The 19,490-nt window shown below is 47.8% G+C and overlaps 1 protein-coding gene across 1 annotated transcript in view; it reads right to left on the bottom strand.

Moving 5' to 3' along the window:
- Positions 1-9,873, bottom strand: part of LOC131190440 (zinc finger protein 91-like) — a 31,406-nt gene extending 21,533 nt beyond the window's left edge. The window contains exons 1-5 of the mRNA XM_058167763.1: positions 9,579-9,873; positions 6,510-7,109; positions 5,057-5,183; positions 3,276-3,358; positions 824-950 (exon numbers count right to left, since the gene is read on the bottom strand). Of these exons, the coding sequence (XP_058023746.1) occupies positions 824-950; positions 3,276-3,358; positions 5,057-5,183; positions 6,510-7,025 (853 nt within the window). The 5' untranslated portion in view covers positions 7,026-7,109; positions 9,579-9,873. The remainder of the gene's footprint in view (positions 1-823; positions 951-3,275; positions 3,359-5,056; positions 5,184-6,509; positions 7,110-9,578) is intronic.
- Between the last annotated feature and the right edge of the window lie 9,617 nt (positions 9,874-19,490).

Raw genomic sequence — 19,490 nt, 5'->3', positions numbered from 1 at the left:
CTTCATCAAGGACTTGGATGAGGTGATAGATGGGGAACTCATCAAATTTGCAGATGACACCAAGCTGACATGAATAGCCAACACTCCAGAAGTTAGGTTTAAGATACAGAAGGATCTTGACAGACTTGAACATTGGGCACTATCTAACAAAATGAAATTCAGTGGTGAAAAAAGTAAGGTTCTACATTTAGGCAAGAAAAACAAAATGCACAGGTACCGTATATGTGGTACCTTGCTCAACAGTAGTAACTGTGAGAGGGATCTTGGAGTCCTAGTGGACAACCATTTAGATATGAGCCAGCAGTGTGCAGCAGCTGCCAAAAAGCCAACACAGTTCTAGGCTGCATAGACAGAGGGATAGAATCAAGAAGTGTTAATACCACTTTATAATGAATTGGTAAGGCCACACTTGGAATATTGCATTCAGTTTTGGTCGCCACAATGTAAAAAAGGGGTTTGGGAAGTGAGCTGGTATGAAGAAGGCCCATCTGAATAAGAAGGGAGGTTTGCTCTCTGGAATTACTGTGCTGCTGAATGGAGTTGTTTACATCCAGTCAAGACCAACCATCCTGGAATTCCAGATGGACGACAACACCTGAAGATGTGCCCCACATTACACTATTTAGGATGGGGATTGGACATTCAGTCTCGGTCCCTGGGGGGAGGGAAATTTCAATATGTACCTTTCCCGCCTTTTGCCTCAGATCCTGCCTTTCTTTTGCTGCTATCATTTCAAACTCAGTAAACAGTACCTCTTCTCTACTTCAGTGGAGTCAAGGGTTTTCTTTCTTGGGTTTTGAACGGAAGCAGGCCTGACACTTACCTATGCAGGTCACGTTCCTTGCATTTTCCAACGTGATCTCCCTGTAGAGCAATTTCTGGTCAGGATTCAGCAGGGCCCACTCCTCTTCAGAAAAAGATACGGCTATATCTTCAAATAACATATGATTCTGAAATTTAAAACAAAAAACTCCTTAATGTACAGTTCCAAATTGTATTTGAGGTCCTAAATTGAGGATTATTTGCAGCACCTGAAAATCACCCAAGGTCATTGTGAGAGTGAGATGGGTGGTATCTAAGGTTGATAAATAAATAAAAATAAATAATTATTTATCAAGCTTAGATACCGCACCCATCCCAAATCTCAGTGTGACTCTGGGCAATTTTCACAGAGTTCAGGTAGTCCTCAACTTATGACCACAATTGAGCCCAAAATTTCTGTTGCTAAATGAGACAATTAAGTTAGTTTTCCCCCCCATTTTACCACCTTGTTTGCCGCAGTTGTTAAGTTAATAACATGGTTGTTAAGTGAACCTCGGTTGCAAAAGGGGATCACATGACCCTGGGACATTGCAACCGTCAGAAACATGAATCAGTTGCCAAGTGTCCAAATTTTCATCACATGACCATGGAGATGCTGCAACGGTCACAAGTGTGAGAAATGGCCCTAGGTCACTTTTTTCCAGTACTGTTGTTATTCACTGTCATTTCTGACTGAACGATTAATCAGTGGAACAACTTGCCTCCAGAAGTTGTGAATGCTCCAGCTGGAAGTTTTTCAGAAGAAATTGGACAGCCATTTGTCCGAAATGGCTGCCTGAGCAGATGTTTGGAGTAGAAGATCTCCAAGGTCCTTTCTAACTCTTCGGTTGTTGTTCGGTTCTTTCCTCTTCCTCTAAGTCTAGCCTAGTCTAGTCTAGTCTACTAAACCAGGGGTGTCAAACTCGATTTTACTGAGGGCCGCATAAGGGTTGTGTTTGACCTTGGGGGGCCGGGGTGGACATAGCCAGCTCGACGTCACTCATGTCGGAGGTGCCTGTGGTGGGCTGAGCGCTCTGCCAGCAAAAACAGGCTCCCAAGCTCCATTTTTGGCTGTGAAGGCCTCCTGCAACCCTCTGACAGTGAAAACGGAGCTCCAGAGGACCACCCGTGGCCCTCAAAAGCTCCATTTTGGCTGGCAGAGGCACCGCAGGCCAGTCCTTCACTGTTTCCAGGGCAGCCACACGGGCCAGATCTAAGCAACCTGTGGGCTGGATCTGGCCTCTGGGCCTTGAGTTTGACAGCCCTATACTAAACGAATGACTCTAAGTTGAGATTCACCTGCAAGGCTTTCTGTTATCTCTTAATGAAGCGATTCTGTAGGATCTCAAAGCCCATTCAGTGGTAACAACCCTCATATCTTTCTGGATCAGCTGGTGGAACAGGCATTGGATCCCCCTTCCTTTCTGGAAAATGGTTTCTCCTCAACCAAGACTTCTTTCATGTTTTTACCCGTGGAAATAAGTCCCAGTTCTCTTTTCTACTGAGCAAATGCCACTAAGTGTCTGGTATAAGTAAGTGTTTTTCCCAGATAACTTTCCTGGAAAAAAACCTGACAGAACTCAAACTTTCTGTCTGAAAATATATCTGAATAAATACTTTATTCATGTTGCTGATTCTACAGGATTTTAAAACTTGTTTTGGTTGGTTGCAACAGTAAGTTCTGGAACAACTGATAGGATGAATCTTGTATGCACCATTGATCAGGGTCTTCAGTGCTTTCTGGAAGGTGACTTCCTCAACAGTGTTGGGACAATCCTAGTTGATACATTAATGGGTGCCTTATGGTGTCCCTGAGAGATACACACAGTTCAACAGCTATGTGAAGCTGCCGGAAAAGGCAGCCCCTTTAATATTGGTACACTTTTCATTAAACTAGATGTCAGTTTTGGAAGGCAATTTTCTTTTTGCTTCTTAACTGCCACATATTTTAGCTGGGGAAGTTGGGAGGGGGTTGTTGTTGGAGCAGTAAAAAGTTAATCATAACACCGTATTCAAGGACTTTTGCCTGCGTCTGATGTAGACTGCCTGAAGATTGTATCCAGTTGAGCGTGAAGAGTTGATTGGACAATGTGATGAATTTGTGGGTGTGGGGCAGGGCTGTGAACTGTCAACTGGGTGTGGAAGCTTTCAGATTCGGGTTTTCCCAGTTGTGCCAACATGACATCTCTAATAAATTGGAACTTTAAGGAACCTCAAGCCTCAGAGCTTTATTTCATTGGGGGTGTTCCTTGGAACCCTGACATTAGACATACCCAATTCCTGCAACCGTTCTTCGTATGTTTTTGCCTCCAATCCCCTAATCATTTTCACTGTTCTTCTCTGCACTCTTTCCAGTGTCTCAATATCTTTTTAAAATCGCAGTGATCAAAACTGGATGCAATATTCCATGTGTAGGTCTTACCAATGCATTATAAAGTGATATTAACACTTTACACGAGCTTACTCCCTCCTACCTGAGTTGGAATGACAACAGCCGTTTCAGTTCCACCACAAAGCAAAGGTGTTTCTGCAGGAAACCTCAGGGTTGCTCCATTCTCTGATAAGACAAAAATGGAGGAAGACATTTTGAAAACATTCCTGCTGCATTCTCGAGCAAAATTATGCAGATACAAAAAGAGAGACTTTCACTTTCACACAAGTTGACAGAATCAGCATACTGTCCTCAGCACTCTGGGTCCTCATTTTACCGACCTTGGAAGGATGGAAGAGCTGAGTCAACCTTGAGTCTGTCAGGATCGAACTGCTGGCAGTCGGCAGCATTAGCATGCAATACTGCATTCTAACTGCTGCACCGCCATCACAGTAAGGCTGCGTACACTGATCTGGGGATGAGAGACTGTGGCCCAAGTTCCAACCTCTCTGATTAACTGAGTAGGTGGTGAGGAATGAAATAAAGCACCTAAAGAGTTAGGCTTGGAGGTAACTATACTGGTCATGTGAGGCGAGGGCTCCTGTCCATCCCTGAAAGTCACAGTGAAGGTATGAATAATTGAGGTTCCTTGGGTCTGTACTTAAGAATCTACTGAAATAAAGAGAGATTTTAAGACTGTATCTTGGATTCATTTTTTCCCAGGACTTCTAGGAATTGAGCAGGTGCTGAACAGTACAATTTCCATTGGACGGGACTTTTGCTTTATATTTGGAGCTGTGGTGGTTAAAATTTATTGCAGGCTAACTCGGCCCCTCAGCCAGGAGTTCGATCCTCACCGGTTCAAGGTTGACTCAGCCTTCCATCCTTTCGAGGTGGGTAAAATGAGGACCCAGATTCTTGGGAGCAATAGGCTGACTCTGTAAACAGCTTAGAGAGGGCTGTAAATGCTATGAAGCAGTAGATAAGTGCTATTGCTAGTGCTATTTGGGAGTTTGGTGGGAGTTGATTGGCTGGATCAGGGTGCTCAATGCCTCCTTGGGAGAGATGATGTTACATGCCTTGAAAGAGACATCTCTGTCTGGGAATGCTAGCAGTTCAAAGGGGCCTTTGTTGGTTAAATATTTGCTCATCGGGACCCTGAGAAACACTGGAGTAAGTTTCCAACCTGAACCAATGTGTTGTGTCTCGCCCACTCCCCCTGCCGCAGCCGGGCCCCTCTTATCTCCTGCCAGACGCTGATAGTTCAGAAGAATGTCCTGGCATGCCTCCAGGCCCCAGCCCTGGCACCATGCCCGGACAGGCCGAGCAAGACGAAGGGCCTGACGAGCCTTCAGCCCCCAGTCCTGGCACCATGCCCAGGCAAACGGAGCAACTAAGCCCCTCCCCCACAGCATGTGAGCCTGAAGAATGTGAGGCCAGTCATGAGCTAGGATTGCCAACAGCTGGAGGCTGGAAAGATCCTCGCTTCCGGAGAGTTGAGAGGCGACGTCAGCAAAAGAAAGGGAGGGACAGGCCTGGATAAGTGCTGAGTCATGGAGCCACACCCCATGGCCTATATAAAGGATCTGCTTTCTGGCATTCTCTGAGTCAGGCAAAGTCTAACTTGGATTGCTGAAGTCACTTCCTGGTCTCCTGCCTGCCTTGAGAACTCTGACAGGACTTTGGCAGAGCTGCAGAGGCACACTTGATATGGACTTCCGCGACCCGGCCGTCAGCGGAGGAGTGGGACACGACACAATGTGCTCAATGAGTGAATAACATTCTGTAATATGTTTCTTTTCAACTGCACCCTGTTATATTTCCTTGTGGAGTACACCACTAGAAAATATATAAAAAATAAAGAACCGTTTTGTTTTTTTTTACTTTCGGATGTGATCTGAGCTGGATCTTCTTGGGAGATCCCTCCGAAGGCCAGTTCCTGAGAGAGAGCTGACATGTCTCTGTGTGCTTGCGGGTTTTGAGCATCCACTTCCATGAAGAGATCCTGAACCTGTCAAAAGAAAGAGGGAAGAAGATTTTAGGGTCCCCTGCAACCGAGTTCACTCTAAAAGGAGGGGGCTTCTCACACAGAGGTAGAATAGAATAGAACAGCATTGGAAGAGACCTTGGAGGTCTTCTAGTCCAACCCCCTGCTCAGGCAGGAAACCCTACACCACTTCAGACAAATGGTTGTACCAATCTCTCCTTAAAAACTTCCAGTGTTGGAGCATTCACAACTTCTGCAGGCAAGTTGTTCCACTGGTTAATTGTTCTGTCAGGAAATTTCTCCTTAGTTCTAAGTTGCTTCTCTCCTTGATTAGTTTCCACCCATTGCTTCTTGTTCTACCCTCAGGTGCTTTGGAGAATAGTTTGACTCCCTCTTCTTTGTGGTAACCCCTGAGATATTGGAACCCTGCTATCATGTCTCCCCTAGTCCTTCTTTTCATTCAAATAGACATACCCAGTTCCTGCAACCGTTCTTCATACGTTTTCGCCTCCAGTCCCCTAATCATCTTTGTTGCTCTTCTCTGCACTCTTTCTAGAGTCTCCACATCTTTTTTACATCGTGGCGACCACAGTATTTCAAGTGTGGCCTTACCAGGGAACTATAAAGTGGTAGTTCTCAATATATGACCATATTTGAGCCCCAAATTTTCATTGCTAATTGAGACGGCCGCTAAGCGAGTTTTGCTCTTTTACAATTTTTCTTGCCAGAGTTGTTAAGTGAATCACTGCAGGGGTTAAATTAGTCATACGTTTAAGTGAATCTGGCTCCCACGTGGACTTTGCTTAGTCAGGTGGTCGCAAAAGGGGATAGCATGACCCCGGGGCACTGCAACCGTCATAAAAATGAGTCAGTTGCCAACCGGCCCAATTTTGCTCACGTGACCAATGGGGATGCTGCAACGAAGAATGAATAGCTATAGCTCTTAGACGTATATACCGCTTCACGGTGCTTTTACAGCCGTCTCTAAGCGGTTTACAGAGTCAGCTTATTGCCCCCAAGAATCTGAGTCCTCATTTTACCCACCTCGGAAGGTTGGAAGGCTGAGTTAACCTTCATAGAATAGAATAGAATAGAATTTTTTATTGGCCAAGTGTGATTGGACACACAAGGAATTTGTCTTGGTGCATAGGCTCTCAGTGTACATAAAAGAAAAGATACCTTCATCAAGGTACAACATTTACAACACAAATGATGGTCAATGTATCAATATAAATCATAAAGATTGTCATAATGGTCATGTCACTTTTTTCAATGCTGTTGTAACTTTGGATGGTCACTAAGTGAACTGTTGCAAGTCAAGGATTAGCTGCACAATTATTTTTGTCTCACCTGCATCTCTCCCTGCTTCTTCTCCTCTTCCTGGCTCAGGAGGAAACCTTCCGCGAGGGCCACCGCCTGGGAGCTGGTCTCCGCTCCACACTCTCGCACCCAGCTCTCCATCTTTGGGGGCAGGACGGCCAGGAACTGCTCCAGGACCACCAAGTCCAGCATCTGAGTTTTTGTGTGTTTTTCTGGCTTCAGCCATTGACGATAAAGACGGTATAACCGAGTACAAAGTTCTCGAGGTGCCTCCGTTTCTTTGTAGAAGAATTCCCAGCAAAGTGGATGTTCTCCAGCCCGTCTGGTGGTTTCTCCTTGCAGGACGTTGTCCTTCCTCGTTCTTCTCCAGAACTTCTCAGTAGACCCAAGCAAGACAACACGGGATCCATTTCCTTCTGGGTCTCGTGAAGCAGTTTTTGGGGTGTACCGAGACGGTGGGTCACCCCCATCCAAAGTCTGTCCTGGATTTGCAAAAGGACTTTCGGTCAGAGGAGCAGAATGGCAAGAAGAGCCACCGTGATCCATTTTGAGAGATGTGGGACTTTGATCCTCCAACGATAAGAATCCTCCCAGGGAGCAAAATAAATAAATGCTTTAAAAGTTTTCAAGCTAAGGGAAAGGAACAAAAGGAAAGAAAAAGTGAGGAAAAAGAAGAGCTGCCTTCGTAGACGTCGATAGGACGTTCTTGTCCAAAAGCATTTTAGGGAAGAAAGAGAAGACACTTGCTCTTAAACGCCAACACACACACAATCACCTTTCAGGAAGAAAGTACAGATAGGTCTTGATTTACAACCCACAATTGAGCCCAAAATTTATGTTGCCACGCAAGATAGTTGTTAAAGTGAGTTTTGGTCCTTTTTTTATGACTTTTCTTGACACAGTGGTTAAGTGAATCATGGCTGTTCTTTGAAGTTAGTTGGTTAGTTTGAAGGTTGTTAAGTGAACCTGGCTCCCCCGCACCCCCCAATGACTTTGCTTGGCCGAAGGTCGTAAAAGAGGATCCCACGACCCTGCGGCACTGCAACCGTCATAAAAATGAGTCGGTTACCAAGCGGCCGAATTTTGATCACGTGATCAGGGGGATGCTGCAATGGCCGTTAAGTGTGGAAAACTTTCACAATTCCCTTTTTTCAGGGCTGTCGTAACGATGAACCGTCACTAAACGAATGGTTGTAAGCCGAAGGGTAAATGTCTATCTTGCGGCAAGCAAAGTCATTGTGCTGGAGAGGGTTTCTTTATTTCAGCACCCTGGTAACGTTGCAAAGAGCAGAAAATTCCCACATTTGCCAAGCTGGAGATGCCTCAGCTCAGGGCCAAGGAGGAAAGAAGGGGAGAAATTGCTTGCACAGAATGGAACGTGTTGGGGGTTTTTTTTACACATTTTTCCTTCAGCATGCTCTGGCCTTTCCTTCAGCACCCCCAATCAATAGTGGAATTCAATTTTGTTTACTACCGGTTCTGTGGGCGTGGCAGGGGAAGGATACTGCAAAATCTCCATTCCCACCCCACTCCAGAGGAAGGATACTACAAAATCTCCATTCCCACCCCACTCCAGGGGAACGATACTACAAAAACCCCATTCCCTCCCCACTCCAGGGAAAGGATACTACAAAAACCCCATTCCCTCCCCACTCCAGGGAAAGGATACTACAAAATCCCCATTCCCTCCCCACTCCAGGGAATGGATACTACAAAATCCCCATTCTCACCCCACGTCAGGGAAAGGATACTACAAAATCCCCATTCTCACCCCACGTCAGGGAAAGGATACTACAAAATCCCCATTCTCACCCCACGTCAGGGAAAGGATACTACAAAATCCCCATTCCCTCCCCACTCCAGGGAAAGGATACTGCAAAATCCGCATTCCCTCCCCACTCCAGGGAAAGGATACTACAAAATCCCCATTCTCACCCCACGTCAGGGAAAGGATACTACAAAACCCCCATTCCCTCCCCACTCCAGGGAAAGGATACTACAAAATCCCACTCCCTCCCCACTCCAGGGAAAGGATACTACAAAATCCCCATTCTCACCCCACGTCAGGGAAAGGATACTACAAAATCCCCATTCTCACCCCACGTCAGGGAAAGGATACTACAAAATCCCCATTCTCACCCCACGTCAGGGAAAGGATACTACAAAATCCCCATTCCCACCCTACTCCAGGAAAAGGATACTTTCCAGGGGAAAGATACTACAAAATCCCCATTCCCTCCCCACTCCAAGGAAAGCATACTGCAAAATCCCCATTCCCTCCCCACTCCAGGGGAAGGATACTACAAACTCCCCATTCCCACCCCACTCCAGGGAAAGGATACTACAAAATCCCCATTCCCACCCCACTCGAGGGGAAGGATACTATAAAACTCCCATTCCCTCTCCACTCCAGGAAAAGGATACTACAAAATCCCCATTCCCTCTCCACTCCAGGGAAAGGATACTGCAAAATCCCCATTCCCATCCCACTCCAGGGAAATGATACTGCAAAATCCCCATTCCCACCCCACTCCTGGAGGAAGGATATTGCAAAATTTCCATTCCCACCCCACTCTGGGGCCAGCCAGAGGTGGTATTTGCTGGTTCTCCGAACAATTCAAAATTTCCACTACCGGTTCTCCAAAACCTGTCAGAACCTGCTGGATTTCACACCTGTCCCCAACCCCAAAAAGCTCTGGCCTTTCCTCCAGCATCCCCATTCCTCAAATACTCTAGCATTTCCTCCAGCACTCCCAACCCCCAAAACGAAGGCTTTGGATAGGAAAAACCATCGCTGGACCTTTGGGGGGGGTGGAATCTTCCAGAAGTGGATTTCAGCAGGTTCTGACCAGTTCTGGAGAACCGGTAGCGGAAACTTTGAGCAGTTCAGAGAACCGGTACTAAAAATTCTGCCTGGCCCCGTGCCCATCTATTCTCTGCCTCCCAAGTCCCAGCTGATGGGGAGGAAATGGGGATTTTGCAGGATCCTTCCCCTGGAGCAGGGTGGGAATGGAGATTTTACACTATCCTTCCCCTGCCACGCCCACCAAGCCATGCCACGCCCACAGAACCAGTAGTAAAAAAAAAATTGAAACCCACCACTGGAATCTTCCTTCCTGCAGGACAGAGTCCCCACCAGCCAGCCAGGACCCCTCCCCAGGGTGGGAAAGGAGGTCACAGGGTGGGGTGGGGGGATAGATCAGTCCCAGGCTGGCTCGGGTGGGGTGGCTTCCTTCCAGGAAGGCTTTGCAAGCCCCGCGGGGCGTCTGCAACCAGGGACCTCCTGGGAATTGCAAGGAAAAAGCAACGCTGGGCTGAACCAGACGGAGCTCAGCCTGACTTTCCTCGCTCCCTTCCTTCCCCACCACCTTTCACAGCAGGGATCTCCAACCTTGGTCCCTTTAAGACTTGTGGACTTCAACTCCCAGAGTTCCTCAGCCAGCTTTGCTTTGCTGGCTGAGGGACTCTGGGAGTTGAAGTCCACAAGTCTTAAAGGGACCAAGGTTGGAGGCCCCTGTTTCACAGCTTCTTTTGGGGGGGGGAGGACAAAAGCATCCAAAGCTAAGCCTGCAGGGGGCGCCCCAACCTTGAGAAGGGAAAGATCCGCAGAAGGGATGAAAGTCGCCTCGCCTGGATCCGTCCACGGGCTGCAAGCGATTGAGCGCTCCAGCTCCGGACTCCTCCCACCCGCCCGGGATTCCAGGCTCCACCCACCTCGCAGCTCCGCCCTCGCCTTAAGAGACGGAGAGCAGGTTCGCGGCTGCGCACTCTTCTCCTTCCGAGTTTCAACCAACCAACCACGGGAAGTGGAGAAGAGGATTGCGCCTGCGCACTCTTCTGCAGGCAACCGAAGGGGTTAAAGAATCCCAGCTCCAGCTCCTCCCATCGAACCCCGGGATTTCAAGCTCTACTCACCGACCTGGAGAAGGGCTGTGCCTTTCTCGCCGCTAGGGTTGGAGAGCCACGTCTGCGCCTGCGCACTCTTCTGGGGGACATACAAGCCTTAGATTCCCGGCTCCAGGCTCCTCCCACCCACCTGTAACTCCGAGCTCCACCCCTCCCGACCTGAAAGGACGCACGTTCCGCCCTCGCCCCTTAGTGTTGGAGAGCGAGTGCGCGCCTGCGCTCTCTTCTGCATGTAATCTATGCCAGGTTAAAGAGAAAATGGTATGGTTCCTAGAGGGGCCCATCCCTTTCTCTCTTGCGAAGACTCGCTGCTCCTCCTTCCCCAGCTCGGCTGGGAAGGGAAGGGTAGCGCTCAGTCGGCTGGGCAGCGCCACCTCGTGGATCCCGCCCGCCAGTTGCGCGAAGGGAAGGACTCTCTGCCCCGTTTACGCCTCGTCCGCGGTCCGTTGAGTTTCAGATCCCGAAATCGGGTCCTCGCTCTAGTTTTGCGTTTGCGGTCGGGGGGGCAAAACGGATCCCTCGGGGCTGCCAGGGGCTGCCCTTAAAACTCAGGGCGTTCTCCCACAGATTATGGTGGGGTTTTTTTTAATAGTTTTTTCTTTCCTTTGCCTGTTTTTCATAGGGGTTTCTAGTGGGTTTGGGGTGCGGATCCAGCTCCGTTTTTGGCCAGGTTGACAAGATTCTAGACCTAGGTGAGTTTAGACAGGCCGTCCTCGACTTACGACCGCCATTGACGCACAAATTTTCTGCGGCTAAGCAAGATAGTCGTTAAGTGGATTCCCCCCCCCCATCTTACAACCTTCCATAGTTGTTAAGTGAATCAGTTCAGCTGTTTTTCAAACTCGGCAGCTTTAAGACTTGGGGACTTCAACTCCCAGAATTCTCCAGCCAGCTATGCTGGCTGGAGAATTCTGGGAGTTGAAGTCCCCACGTCTTAAAGCTGCCGAGTTTGAAGACCTTTGAGCTAAGGGAATCTGTCTTCCCCATTGATTCCCCATTGATGGACACTGCAGCCGTCGTAAATACAAATCGGTTGTCAAGCGTCTCAATTTTGATCACATGACCATGGGGATGCTCCAACGGTCGTGAGTGTGAAAAATTGTCATTAAGTCACTTTATTTAAGTGTCGTCGTAACTTTGGTCACTAAAGGAACCGTTCGAAGTCAAGGACTCCCCGCACGCGTCCTCACACAGACACACATTGATATGCCTGGCCCAGTAAACACAACCCCATCACAAGGTTACAAAAGGGCGTGGCGCAAAGATAATGTTCTTTTACAAATGTAAAACCGTTTTTTTCCCCCTGTTGTCCATTTCTCCAAAAGCTAGAGGTACGATATGATTTCATCGCAAAGGAGAATTCCTGCTGTCTAAAAAGGAACATATTCCAGAAAAAAATGGTGTGGATCAGGAGTGAAATGCTCCCGGTTCGGACCGGATCGCCCAATCCAGTAGCGATGGCGGCGGGTGGTTCGGAGAACCGGTAGCAAAAATCTCTGCTCCCCACCTTTCCCCCTCCCCCCCGCATGCCCAGCTGAGCTGCGTGATCATCAGAGGTTTCTTTTACTTTTAAAAGCATTTTTTCTTTGCCGAAAAAATGTTTTTAAAAGTTTTTTTAAAAAAGCCTCTGATGATCGCACGGCTCAGCTGGGATCATCAGAATCCTTTCAAAGCATTTTTTCTACAAGTTCTTCGGCAGAAGAGATTATAGAAAAAATGCTTTTAAACGTAATAAAAAAAAGTTGCCCACGCCCACCCAGTCACATTACCCCCACCCCCACCAAGCCACACCCACAGAACCGGTAGTAAAAAAAAATTACATTTCACCCCTGGTGTGGATCTATTAGTAAAATCATGAGACTAAAGCATATTGTTCTGTCTTCCTCACCTCCGTCCGAACAATGGCTTAATTAGCTGGCTTATCAGCTCTGGCAGCAAAAGAGCCAGCGTCTGCCAAGAGCCCTCATTAGCTGCTAAGACGCTGGTGAGTCATAAGCTCTAATCAATGAGTGGATTTGCCTGATACAAAGAGACACACCAGCTCTTGCTGCCTTTTATATCCTGTGGGGTGTGGCTCCATGACTCAGCATTTCCTAGGCCTGCCCCTCCCCTGCTTCTGTTGTTCCCTTCTCTCCTGCCTATGAAACCTAGGATTCAACCATGCCTGATTGCTGTCAGCTGGGTCTGCAGGCGTGTCCTGGGGGGGGGAAGAGTCAGGGGATGGAGGCCTCATTATCTCTTTCACCTGGCCTGCTTCTGGCTCCTGGAGCTGAGCCAGGGAAGCCGGTGCTCCCAAGGTAAGTCCTGACGGCCCGTCCCCCTCACTGTCCAAGTCACTTTCTGGCAGCAGGCTCGGCTCCAAGTCACTTTCTGGCAGCAGGCCCAGCTCCAAGGCACTTTTGGGCATGGGGCCAGGTTCGGGGGCTGGAGCCACAACACATATGAAGATTGCAGGAACTGGGTATGGCAAGTCTGGAGAAAAGAAGGACTAGTGGGGGACATGATAGCAGTGTTCCAGTATTTGAGTGGCTGCCACAAATCATCTTCACAGCAGAGAATTCCTTCTGAGAGACCTCCAGTGATGAAGCACCCACAACCTCTGGAGGCAAGTTGTTCCACTGGTTAATTGTCCTCACTGTCAGGAAGTTTCTCCTTCATTCCAGGTTGCTTCTCTCCTTGATTAGTTTCCATCCATCGTTTCTTGTCCTACCTTCTGGTGCTTTGAAAAATCAATTGACCCTGCTTTCAAGTCACTCCTAATCCTTCTTTTCGCTAGACTCTATCCCTGCAACTGTTCTTTGTATGTTTTAGCCTCCAACCACTTAATCATATTCGTTCCTCTTTTCTACATTCTTTCCAGAGTCTCAGCCTTCTTTTTTAATAAGATGGCGACAGGGGTGAAATGCTACTGGTTCGCTCCGGTTTGGGTGAACCGGTAGTGATTAAAAAAAAGCTACCGGTTCCTCCAAACAGGTATTTCCGACGATCGGCTGTGCAGGCAGGGTTTAGCTTTGCTAGAAAGCAGGAAATCCTGTTTTCTAGCGAAGCTAAATTGCGCACCGTAGCTGATCCCCTCCCCTCTCTTCCACTTACCTTCCCAAGCTTCCTTTTGGCCCGACTGTGCATGTGCGCGCGGAGTGCACAGTTGGTGCACTCTGCACATGCGCACGCAACATGTGTTTGGCGCGCAGCATGCATGCACGGCCAGCGAACCGGTAGCAAACTGGTTGGGATTTCACCACTGGATGGCAACCAAAACTGTATCATACAGTATTTTTGCCTAATGTTCTGGAAAGGCTTCTTAGCATTGTGATGTCCACTGATTGCATGAACAAAAACCCATACCACATTTCTGACATTAATACAATCGAACACATCCAGAAATATTTTACTAGAAGAGTTCTTTGCTCCTCCGAAAACAACAAAATACCTTATACCACCAGGCTAGAAATCCTGGGACTAGAAAACTTAGAACTCCGCCGACTTCGACATGACCTGTGTTTAACACACAAAATCATCTACTGCAATATCCTCCCTGTAAAAGACTACTTCAGCTTCAATCGCAATAATACAAGAGCAAACAATAGATTTAAACTTAATGTCAATCGCTTCAAACTTGATTGCAGAAAATATGACTTCTGTAGCAGAGTTGTTAACGCTTGGAACTCATTACCTGACTCCATAGTCTCTATTCAAAATCCCAAAATCTTCAACCAAAAACTGTCTACTATTGACCTCACCCCATTCCTAAGAGGACTATAAGGGGCGTGCATAAGAGCACAAAAGTGCCTACCATTCCTGTCCTATGGTTCCCTTCATTATATCAAATTAAAATAGCTGTTGCATGCTTTTACTTATATATACATATTTTTCTTTCATGATATGTTGTTTTTATTTATGATGATGTTTGTGTATACTGTTGTGACAAAAATAAATAAATAAAAAAAAGAAAAGACCCGCTACAATGCCTTAAGATCAGATAACTGCAAAATAAGCGTGCGGGCTACCATTTCCACCCACTGTTTCTGGTCTTGCCTTCTGATGATTTTGGAAAGTAAGTTGACGCCCTCTTCTTTGTGGCAGCCCCTCAAATACTGGAATACTGCTATTGTGTCATCCCTAGTCCTTCTTTTCTCTAGGCTGGCCATACCCAATTCCTGCAACCTATGTTCTTCATAGTCTGTAGAGATTCTTCTTCTTTTTTTATTTTGTCACAAATAAACATAAAAATAAAAGCATAAGCATGAAACAACTACACAACATATAAGCGTATATATAATGAAAGGAAACAATAGGACAGGAACGGTAGGTACTTTTGTGCTTTTATGCACATCCCTTATAGTCATTTTAGGAATGGGGTGAGGTCAACGGTAATAATAATAATAATAATAATAATATTTTAATTTGTATACCGCCTTCTCCCGAAGGACTCAGGGCGGTGAACAGGCAGATAAAATATAAATACACACAATAATTTAAAACAACCCTTAAAAACTAATTTAAATGCCCAAAACGTTAAAAACATACTCCCTATAAAATAACACAATTTTAAAACCCATCCAATAAAAATAAAAATCAGGCTAGTCCAGCTATATGAAATAAATAAGTTTTAAGTTCATGCTAAAGGTCCTAAGGTCAGGTAATTGTCAAGTCCGAGGGAAGTTCGTTCCACAGGTCGGAGCTCCCACAGAGAAGGCCCTCCTGGGGCCGCCAGTCGACACTGTTTGGCTGACGGCACCCTGAGGAGTCCCTCTCTGTGGGAGCGCATCGACGATGGGAGATAGAAGCCGGCAGTAGGCGGTCCCGTAGATAGCCCGGTCCTAAGCCATGGAGCGCTTTAAAGGTGGTAACCAATACCTTGAAGCGCACCCGAAAACAACAGGTAGCCAGTGCAGTCTGCGAGGATAGGTGTTATGTGGGAGCCCGAGACGCCCTCAATAACCCGCGCAGCCGCGTTCTGAACTAGCTGAAGTCTCCGGTGCTCTTCAAGGGAGCCCCATGTAGAGAGCATTGCAGTAGTCCAGGCGAGAGGTAACAAGGGCATGAGTGACTGTGCATAAGGCATCCCGTCCAGGAAGGGCGCAACTGGCGGATCAGGCGAACCTGATAAAATGCTCTCCTGGAGACGGTCGCCAAATGGTCTTCAAAGGACAACCGCCATCCAGGAGCACGCCCAAGTTGCGTACCTTCTCCATCGGGGCCAATGATTCACCCCGACAGACAGCCGCATCTGCAGCTGACTGTACCGAGGTGCCGGCATCCACAGCCACTGCCTTGGAGGGATTAAGTTTGAGCCTGTTCCTCCCCATCCAGACCCGCACGGCTTCCAGACACCGGGACAACACTTGACAGCTTCACTGGGGTGGCCGGGGTGGAAAAGTACAGCTGAGTGTCATCAGCGTACAGTTGGTATCTCACCCCAAAGCCACTGATGATCTCACCCAGCGGCTTCATATAGATGTTGAACAGGAGGGTGAGAGAATCGACCCCTCGGCACCCACATGAGGCACCTTGGAGTCGATCTCTGCCCCCTGTCAACACCGTCTGCGTCCGATCAGAGAGGTAGGAGGAGAACCACCGATAAACGGTGCCTCCCACTCCCAACCCCTCCAACCGGCGCAGCAGGATACCATGGTCGATGGTATCAAAAGCCGCTGAGAGGTCTAATAGGACCACATGGTGGACCTAGCCCCTTCCCTGACGGGCCCATCCACCCCCCAGAACCAAACCCGTCAGTTTCCCTCCCCCCCTTAAAATTCCCCTTAAAACTCCCTGGTAAAAAACGATTAAAACAATTCATTAAAAATCCCCTAAGCCTCCTAGATTTCGCATGCCATGTCTGTAGAGATTCTTTTTTTTTTTGTCACAACAGTATATATAAGCATAAGCATGAAACAACTACACAACATATAAGCGTATGTATAATGAAAGGAAACAATAGGACAGGAATGGTAGGCACTTTTGTGCTCTTATGCACGCTCCTTATAGTCCTCTTAGGAATGGGGTGAGGTCAATAGTAGACAGTTTTTGGTTGAAGCTTTTGGGATTATGGGAAGAGACCACAGAGTCAGGTAAAGTGTTCCAAGCACTGATGATTCTGTTACAGAAGTCATATTTTCTGCATTATTTATTTATTTATTTATTTAATCATATTTATATACCGCCCTATCTCCCGAGGGACTCAGGGCGGTTTACAGGCACTAAAAACAGATAAATACAATATAAATACAATATAAAAACAATTAAAAAACTTATTCTAAAGCCCATTAATTAAAAAGTATAAAAATAAAACCCAATTTAAAACCCATAAATTTAAAATCTAACTCAGTCCTGCACAATTAAATAAGTATGTTTTAAGCCCGCGGCGGAAGGTCCGAAGGTCCGAAAGCTGACGAAGTCCGGGGGGGTAGATCGTTCCAGAGGGTGGGAGCCCCTACAGAGAAGGCCCTTCCCCTGGGCGTCGCCAGACGACATTGCCTCGCTGACGGCACCCTGAGGAGACCCTCTCTGTGAGAGCGCACGGGTCGGTGAGAGGTATTCGGTAGCAGTAGGCGGTCCCGTAAATAACCCGGCCCAATGCCATGGAGCGCTTTAAAGGTGGTCACCAAAACCTTGAAGCGCACCCGGAAGGCCACAGGTAGCCAGTGCAGTCTGCGCAGGATGGGTGTTATCACGGGAGCCACGAGGGCTCCATCTATCACCCGCGCAGCCGCATTCTGGACTAACTGCAGCCTCGGATGCCCTTCAAGGGGAGCCCCATGTGAGAGCATTGCAGTAATCCAGGCGGGGCGTCACGAGTGCGTGGTGACCGTGCATAGGGCATCCCGGTCCAGAAAGGCGCAACTGGCGTACCAGGCGAACCTGGTAGAACGCTCTCCTGGAGCGGCCGTCAAATGCTCTTCTAGAGACAGCCGTTCATCCAGGAGGCGCCTAAGTTGCGGACCCTCTCCATCGGGGCCAATGACTCGCCACCGATGGTCAGCCGCGGTTAGCTGACTGTACCGGGATGCCGCATCCACAGCCACTCTGTCTTGGCGGGATTGAGCTTGAGCCTGTTTCTCCCCATCCAGACCCGTCGGCCTCCAGACACGGGACAGCACTTGATAACCGTTGGGGTAGTCCGGTGTAGAAAAGTACAGCTGGGTGTCATCCGCATACAGCTGGTACTTCACACGAAACCACTGATGATCTCACCCAGCGGCTTCATGTAGATGTTAAACAGAAGGCGAGAGGATCGACCCCGCGGCACCCCACAAGTGAGGCGCCTCGGGGCGACCTCTGCCCCCTGTCAACACCGACTGCGACCGGTCGGAGAGATAGGAGGAGAACCACCGATAAGCGGTGCCTCCACTCCCAATCCCTCCAACCGCGCAGCAGGATACCATGGTCGATGGTATCGAAAGCCGCTGAGAGGTCTAATAGGACCAGGGCAGAGGAACAACCCCTATCCCTGGCCCTCCAGAGATCATCCACCAACGCGACCAAAGCCGTCTCCGTGCTGTAACCGGGTCGGAAACCGGACTGGAACGGGTCTAGATAGACAGTTTCATCCAGGTGCAAGGGAAACTGATATGCCACCATACTCTCTACAACCTTCGCCGCAAAGCGAAGGTTGGAGACCGGACGATAATTACCTAAAACAGCGGGTCAGGAAGGCTTCTTAAGGAGGGGCCTCACCACCGCCTCTTTCAAGGCGGCCGGGAAGACACCCTCCACCAAAGAAGCGATCGTAATCGCCTGGAGCCAGCCTCGTGTCACCTCCTGAGTGGCCAGCACCAGCCACTCAGGATCTAGATTAAAGCGGTGAACATTAAGTTTAAATCTATTGGTTGCTCTTGTATTATTGCGATTGAAGCTGAAGGAGTCTTTAACAGGAAGGACATTGCAATAGATGATTCTGTGTGTTAAAACACAGGTCTTGTCGGAGTCGGCGGAGTTCTAAATTTTCTAATCCCAGGATTTCAAGTCTGGTGGTATAAGGTATTTTGTTGTTTACAGAGGTTCTCAGTAATCCAGGTCATGGTTGTCCCAAAGGTGCTTTTTCAGGAGGCCACTGGGCATTCTTGTTTTTTATTTGAAAATATTTCACTTCTCCTCCAAGAAGCTTCTTCAGCTCTGGCAGGATAGTGGGGAATGGAAGGATTTATATTCCTTGCAGACAGCTGGTCATTTGCATCCTTTTAGAGCAGGGGTCTCCAACCTTGGCAACTTTAAGACTTGTGGCCTTCAACAGCAAAGCTGGCTGAGGAATTCTGGGAGTTGAAGTCCAAAAATCTTAAAGTTGCCAAGGTTGAAGACCCCTGATTTATACCATCTCTCCCATACTAAAGAATATTCTGTTTCCTCTTTTTCTTGTATCTCCTTCGTCAGCTTCTCCATTTCTGCAAGCGGCCCATTTCATTCTTGCCCAGATTTCAGGGCTGGGAGCCGCTTCCGAAGATGTCAATTGCAAGCCAGCTCATCAAACTATTCTCCAAAGCACCTGAGGGTAGGATAAGAAGCAATGGGTGGAAACTAATCCAGGAGAGAAGCAACTTAGAACTAAGGAGAAACTTCCTGACAGTTAGAACAATTAATAAGTGGAACAACTTGCCTGCAGAAGTTGTAAATGCTCCAACACTGGAAATTTTTAGGGAAATGTTGGATAACCATTTGTCTGAAATGCTGTAGGGTTTTCTGCCTGGGCAAAGGGCTGGACTAGAAGACCTCCAAGGTCCCTTCCAACTCTGTTATTATCTCAAATGGACAGCTAACATCAAAAACATCATTAAAAAAGGACAACAAAGAATGTTCTTTCTGCGCCAACTCAGTAAGCTCAAACTGCCCAAGGAGCTGCTGATCCAATTCTACAGAGGAATTATTGAGTCTGTCATTTGCACCTCTATAACTGTCTGGTTCGGTTCTGCAACCCAACAAGAAAAACACAGACTTCAGAGGATAATTAGAACGGCAGAAAAAATAATTGCTACCAACCTGCCTTCCATTGAGGACCTGTATACTGCACGAATCAAGAAGAGGGCCGTGAAAATATTTGCAGATCCCTCGCATCCTGGACATAAACTGTTTCAACTCCTACCCTCAAAACGACGCTATAGAGCACTGCAC

This window comes from Ahaetulla prasina, chromosome 2 (assembly GCF_028640845.1).
Source record: "Ahaetulla prasina isolate Xishuangbanna chromosome 2, ASM2864084v1, whole genome shotgun sequence".
NCBI classification, from domain to species: Eukaryota; Metazoa; Chordata; class Lepidosauria; order Squamata; family Colubridae; genus Ahaetulla; species Ahaetulla prasina.
This window is presented reverse-complemented; position numbering and strand designations above follow the sequence as displayed.